The sequence below is a fragment of the Octopus bimaculoides genome, chromosome 28 (assembly GCF_001194135.2).
Source record: "Octopus bimaculoides isolate UCB-OBI-ISO-001 chromosome 28, ASM119413v2, whole genome shotgun sequence".
In the NCBI taxonomy this organism is placed as follows: domain Eukaryota; kingdom Metazoa; phylum Mollusca; class Cephalopoda; order Octopoda; family Octopodidae; genus Octopus; species Octopus bimaculoides.
The window spans coordinates 18593522-18600977 of NC_069008.1; the positions used below are offsets into that span (position 1 = coordinate 18593522).

The window sequence follows — 7456 nt, forward strand, 5'->3', positions numbered from 1 at the left end:
CATCATTTAGTGTCTGTTTTTCCATGCTGGCATGGGTTGGACGGTTTGACAGAGGCTGGCAAGGCCATGAGCCACATCAAGCTCCAGTGTCTGTTTCGGCAGGGTTTCTACAGCTGGATGCCCTTCCTAATGCCAACCACTTTACAGAGTGGCACTGGGTGCTTTTTACATGGCACCAGCATCGAGCTTTTAGTGTCATCAGTACATCTTCAAGCAGAAACAGGTGTAACCCAAGGAAGTTGATTATATAATTCCTGTTTCCTTGTCATTTATTTAATTTCACAGAGAGACACAGAGAGAGAAAGAAAGATTTCTTTCAGTTTTTGCCTACCAAATCCACTCACAAGGCTTTGGTTGGCCTAGGGCCATAGTAGAAGACACTTCCTCGAAGTGCTACACAGTGGGACTGAACCCGAAACCATGTTATTGGGAAGCAAACTTCTTTCCACACAGCCACATCATGAAAGACCTGGCAGCGTATCTGCTAAACTGAGGTCAGATTGAGATATTTTTCTGGAATAACTGAAACAAGATACCAAGGAAATGGTTTGCTGGAATTCCTGAAGAATTCTCTTGGAGTTGGTTACCTGATTCTCTTCTAAATATTGTGAAATATGTTAAATCCAGGATTCTTTACTGTTCATATCTAAAGTGTCAGACTTTCTCATAAAACTGGAATATTGCAGGTAAATTGTCGTTAAGGTTTGAGTTACAGGTGAAAAACTGTGGGGTGTTGGTGGGGAGAACATCTGGTTTGTTGGCCTACATTGAAAATTGGATGAGATAAATTGTTGAATTATGAACTGTTGGAGCATCTCAGATGTATCCATTATTATTATTATTATTATTATTATTATTATTATCATCATCATCTTCACTGTCATAATCATCAACAGTATTTTTACTTTCTATCTCTCCGTGTTGCCATGGGATACACAAAACTTTTAGAGGTTGGTTTGTCTATCGATGAGTGCCCTTCCTGTGGCCAATCCTCACCTGTTTCCAAGTCAGATAATATTGCCCCATGGCTAGACATGTTTTTCATGGATGATTGGAAATGAATGACCCTGCTTTTATGACAGGGACAATCGTTAACAATTATCACATGATGTCAAGGCAAAGGGATACACACACACACACACACACACACACACACACACACACACACACACACACACACACACACACACACACACACACACACACACACACACACATACACTAGGCTTGCCATCAAGAAAGCCTCTGTGTACAAGAAATAGCAGCCATATCTCCCTCATAACATTAGCATCATTAAAAAGGTGTAGTGGACACATTAGGTGATGGGTTGGTCATGGTTAGAATGTCAATGATCATAGGCCTGAAGATGGTTATTGTTGACCTGGGGCTAAACAACAACACCCCAAAGCAGAGCAGAAGACAGGGTTTCACTTCTCAACTGCTACCTCTTTGTTACAACACCCTCACCCCCTTCCCTTTAGTTACTATAACAACAGGAGTGGGGGTGGCAGGAAATGGGAGGGGTCTGGTGTAGTTGTTTAGCCCCAGGTCTGTCCTTATCGAACAGATCTATGTTCAAAGATGTTCCAGCCATGACCATCGCATTGGACTACAGGGTCCAATGTGTGCCATTCGAGGAAATATGGTTGCTATTTCTAGCTTCATGAACAACCACATAGAGGCTCCTTCATTAGAACGTTTGTGCTTATGTGGACCTGTGCCCTGTGTGGGTGTATTGTCTTCCTCAGCTGTGAGTTGAACCTCTGTCCCCCCTGATTCACTCACCACCATGAACATTAAATTTCTTAGAGTCAACATTATTGAACTGTGAGATCAATACAGCTAATATTTGATATAAGTAGCTTAGTAATGATGACGACGGTGGTGGTGGTGGGTGAGTGATCGCTGGCTGTTGGCTTATCTCCCATCTCACAGCATCCAGATTAAACTCTGTTCAGCTCTGTTGACCTCTGACAATCAACACCCATGACCCTCCTTCCTCACATTTATTGATTGCTCACTACCTCTACTTTTCCGCCACACCCAACAACTATCTCCACACAAACAACATTGCTGCAAACCATATCTATGAGTGTGTGCTTGTGTGTGTGTGTGTGTGTGTGTGTGTGTGTGTGTGTGTGTGTGTATCTATCTATTTATCTATCTGTCTGTCTGTCTCTCTCTCTCTCTATATATATATATGTATATATATATATATACACACACACACACACACACACACACATATTTATAACAGTTCCATTGTATGTAGAATCTACAAAAAGGTACTCCTTCCAGAAAGAGATAAATATCATTTAATATACACAATTGTGTGTATATCGCCATCATCATTTAACGTCCGTTGTCCATGCTGGTATGGGTTAGACAGTTTGACCAGGGCTGGTAAGCTGGAAGGGCTGCACCAGGCTCCCGTCTGATTTGGCAGGGTTTCTACAGCTGGATGCCCTTCCTAACACCAACCGCTTTACAGAGTGTAATGGGTGTTTTTACGTATGGACATCTGCCTCAGTCACCACTGTCTGGCCCAGACAAGCATGGACAGGCGGAGGTTAAATGCTGGTGATGATATCTATCTATCTAACTGTCTGTCCGTTTGTCTGCCTGTCTCTCTCTCTTTCCTCCCCCTCTCCCTCTTTGTCTTTATCTTGTCTGTCTGCCTGCTAGTCCCTCTCTATCTCTCTATTTATAGATACACACACTCACACAATGGGCTTCTTTCAGTTTCCATCTACCATATTTACTCACAAGGCTTTGGTCAGCCCAGAGTGAAAATAGAAGACACTTGCCCAAGGTGTCATGCAGTGGGGCTTGAACCCAAAACCACATGGCTGCAAAGTGAGATTCTTAACCATGCAGCTGGCCCCTTTCTTTCAAGGTTCCCCTCAAGGTCACCCCATCACCACCACCACCACCACCATCCTCCCATTTATTAGATATGTTTCTTTGAGTCGTTAATATTAAATCTGAATTAATGTTGTCAAATATTTGAGAAAATTATTTCTGAATTTATTTTTGTTGTAAATTGTTAGTTTTTGATACAAAACAAACTTTTTTTGTCTTTTTTCAAAGAATGTTTTATGTTTTCTGCCTTTTTTGGTGTCTGAAAGTTTTAAGCTATTGAGTAAGAGAATTAAAAAAAAACTGGGTCCATTCCTGAGAGATTCCCCATCATCACCACCACCATCAGCATCATCATGATCAACTTCAGTATCATCAGCAGTACTATTATCACCATGACCATCACCGTCACCACCACCACCGTCATTTCTTTATACTCATTAATGTGGTGGCTATAATCCATTGCCCACATCTCACAGCCATTTATTATCTCTCACCTACAACAAGAGATGAGTCTTCATCCTTCTGTATGTTGTTATTGTTTTATAGCTCAATGCCCTTCCTGTGGCCACCCCCTTTGAAATGGGGAGGGGAAGTCTCATCATATATGCACCATTTACGCTGACGAAGGGTAAATACCCAGAAACTCGAGTCCTTGCGTATCACGTCAGATCGACGATGGGAAAGATGACTTCCCTTTGCAAATACTGACAGGGCACAGAAAGTGTGTCAATAGCCAGCTGGAGGAGATGTTCTCCTGGGGCTAAAAGCAACAGTAGCATTCATCTTTAGGGTCTAGCCACATTTAAGTGGCAAATATACTATATATATATATATATATATATATATATATATATATATAGAAGTGAACAAATGAAAGAAAGAGGGACTAAGCACATTTTGTAGGGGTCACATGTATTAGTATTTAAAACAGTTTGATTTGGCCCCATGCAACTTAAGGTTTTGTAGGCTCAGTTAAAGGATTCAGTTAGCTGAGCCTTATAAGGTAAGCTTCTAACTGGATCAAAGTGTTTTAAATAGCACTGCATTGAAAGGTAAATAAACACACCTGCACCCGACTGTTGTTTCTAGCTGTTTGTTGACCTTTATTTTGCAAGTTCATCTTCTGTTTGTCATCGTTACAGTTCCCTTACAAACTTTCAAAAGGCAAAAGACCCAATTTTCAGGCAAGTGGTTCACACAGTAGTTGTAGAAATTTCTAGACTAGCCTTTACCCTCCTGTCAAGACACTAGAGGCCCTAGATCCCAGTCAACTCCCTTCAACCCATCCACTCCCTTCAACAATTGTTGAAACTTCACAACCCTGTAACTTCCTCCTCTCTCTCTCCCTACATACTATAACCAACCCTTTCTCATAAAACTAAAAGAATCCCAACTTGAAAATCTAGTGCAAACCCATCACTTCAGCTGACCCCTTGCTATACTATGGATATTCCCTTTTTAATGCCTTTTCATATTGTTTACTAATTCTCTTTAATTAACTAAAGCACCTTTACAAATGAAGTTGATACAAGTTATTTTTTATGTCATTTTTTTTCTCAAATTGATATAAATAAATATTGTTGTTGTTGATGATGATGTCCAAACTGAAATAAAACTTCCCTTTGATAACAATTTGTGTGATGTGAACCTTGGTTCTATGACACCCCTCTCCTTTTTTAAAATCATTCAACTAAAACCTGGTAATTTTATGTCAGTAATTTCTGTTATGGCCCAAACACCATCTTTAATATCCCAACATATATATTTGTCTTCTTATGTTCCAAACACTATCTATGTATTTGTATTACTTAAATAAATGTGTGTGTGTGTGTGTGTGTGTGTGTGTGTGTGTATTAGAGTCCCCAAATGTCATTGTTTGTTTGTCCCCAAAAATGTCATCTGCATGATATACTTGTGTGATGTGTGACCCCTTAATTTACATGTGCTTCCCATGCTGACAAGGTTTGAGCTGGTCATCCCAATTATCTTAAGTTCCAATACATCCTCTGGCTTGCGTCTGATGTCGTTCAGTTTCCTCGTCACTGAGTCGAGGACCACAAACCCTTGCTTTTACTGGGAGATAATGAAGTAAACTTTATATGGTGATGTGACTTACTAGACACTGCAGCCAACCTGTCTTAAAAGAAGGACCCACTGAATAATGTAGTCTGAAATACAGTATCCCTAGAAAACAAAATATCTTTAGGGGCCCTTAAGAAAGTCCTTCAACCATAGAAACTAAGGCAACACAGGGGACACTGGAACATGACACTGTCCTTTCATTTGTTGTCTTGTATTGAACTAGTTTGCCTTTGGCCTTTAGCATTTAATCTGGCCAAAATATTCTGCCTTTTTTTTTATGTTCAAACTGGCCAAGGCCCAACCTCTCACACCTACTTTACAATGTTATAGTGAAAAATAAATTATCAGATCACTGAAATTTTGAAGCCAAACAAAATAAATGCATGATTAATTCAAGACTAATGTGAATAAGTAAGCATTTAATGCTTGACAGAAAAATCTGAATGCTAAAGGGTTAAGCCATAGCACAATATAAGAATGAGACATTAAACGACGGTGAGGGTAACGATGAGGATGTAACCAGAGATTTCCTGTATCAATGTTATTGAGGTGGGGAGAGCTAAACAATCACAGATTGTCTTTGTTGTCTAGATTGCTGTGTCAGAGGATCAAATGCTGGGATGAGCTGACATCAAGCTGATATATGAAACCCCCTTCCAGGGTCATATTTCACCCAAACAACTTGTTTGTGTAACTGAATCACTTTCTGTGGGCCATGGGTGTTTGTAGAGGCCTACACAGGTGACAGGCTGACCTTTAGCCCGGGGAACCTCAATTCTCTGTCTGCTGACAGAATTTGAGATTCTCAGCCTTTTATTAATTCACGATGGTTTCTGTAATTGGAGGATCATCCTTAATTATTGCCTTTGTTGTGGGTGTGTAAAGGGGGTCAATGAAATTAGGGATTCACTTTCACTCTCTTCCCTCTTTATCATCACCGTCCTCATCTTCGTTAACAACATTGCAGTTGTACAATAATGAATTTTTTAATTATTAAAACAAGCAAATAAAATACAATTGTTTTTTTAGCCCCAGGTCAGCCCAATCCAGTAGTCCAAGGATGAAAGGTATCCCTGCTGTCTTTTATCTTTTACTTGTTTCAGTCATCAGACTGTGGTCATGCTGGAGCACCACCTTCAACAAGTTTATTCAAATGAATCAATCACAATACTTTATTTTTAAAAATCTTGTTTTGAAACTTGTGATTATTCTATCGATCTCTTTTGTAAACAGACCAGCACTGGTTGTCAGGGGAGAACAAATACAAAGACATGCACACAGATATGCATGTGTGTGTGTGTACACACACACACACACACACACTAGGTTTCTTTCTGTTTCTTTCTACCAAATCCACTCCCGAGGCTTTGGTCAATGCTGTAGTAAAAGATGCTTGCCCAAGGTGTCATGCAGTGGGACTGAACCTGGAACTATGTGGCTGGGAAGCAAACTTCTTAACATACAGCCATATATGTTAATATATGGATATGTGTACCTTTGTTCCTGTGTCTAGTGGTGACCAGCATTTGGACATGTGCATGTGAACCTTCTCCACACTCTGTACAACCTAGGAGGGCCAGAACCTTCCCCTATTGCCGTTCAGTAGATTGCTAGAACTTTAGCCCTCCATGACTAGATTTGAGATGAGTACTGGAATGATTTCCAGGCATGGGATTTGAACTCAGAATCTAGAGAGTGAGATTTACTGTAAAACATTTTTTACGAAGGGTGCGTGTGTCTCCTTGTTCAGTTATGATGTTATGAGTTTGGTAAGTATGAATGAAGAAGAGAAGCCATCTTGAAAGCTAACATGGAGTCTTTATTCCTTTGTGATATCTGCACAGTAGTTTTGGACACAAAGAAAGCATTAACAAGTTCTGTAAGGTTGTCCTTTCTCCCTCATCCTGGTGATTAAGCTAAGCCCATCATTGTTTGTATGTCTCCGTTGTGTGTCGGTTCTTCTATGGACGGCTGGTTTCTGCAACCCACCTCCTCCCTACCTGGTGAAATGTTTGTTCAACCAATTTATGGAGTAAAATGGGCTCAGAAAACATATAGAAATTATCATTTAAAATATGTTAAGCAAAACGTGATTGCACTTTTACTCCAATTTCTGACTAATCATGACACAACTGACTCAAAATCCATGTGATGGATATCTTAACCAATCAAATTAGTGTGGTGAGCCAACAATTATATGATTGCTACATGTATAAATAAAACTTAATGATCATTTAATGCAACAACACAACTTGTTCTCGCTACACATCTCCACGAACCAGACAATGATTCTGTCTCTTTCCCACCTGCAGAGCAGCACGAAAGGAAGTGTTTCGCTCAAAAACATAACACTCTGCCTGGTCCAGAATTCGAACCCACAATCTAGCGATTGTGAGGGCAATGCCCTAACTTGTAGGCCTCTCTCTCTCCATAGGTGCAAGTGTCATAACTGCATTCAGAACTCTTGCAATGATGACATTTCACAGGTTGCTATGACAACTCTCAGATACAC

At 40.2% G+C, this 7456-nt stretch overlaps 1 protein-coding gene across 9 annotated transcripts in view; it reads left to right on the forward strand.

Annotated features, from left to right (window-relative positions):
* LOC106874074 (cAMP-dependent protein kinase catalytic subunit 1) overlaps nt 1-7456 on the forward strand; it is a 123852-nt gene that overhangs the window by 88962 nt on the left and 27434 nt on the right. For 3 of the 9 annotated variants that reach the window (XM_014921662.2, XM_014921660.2, XM_014921665.2), the window contains exon 3: nt 4005-4046. The exons of the other annotated variants lie outside the window; for them this stretch is intronic. In XM_014921662.2, the coding sequence (XP_014777148.1) occupies nt 4005-4046 (42 nt within the window). The remainder of the gene's footprint in view (nt 1-4004; nt 4047-7456) is intronic. 9 annotated transcript variants of the gene reach the window in all.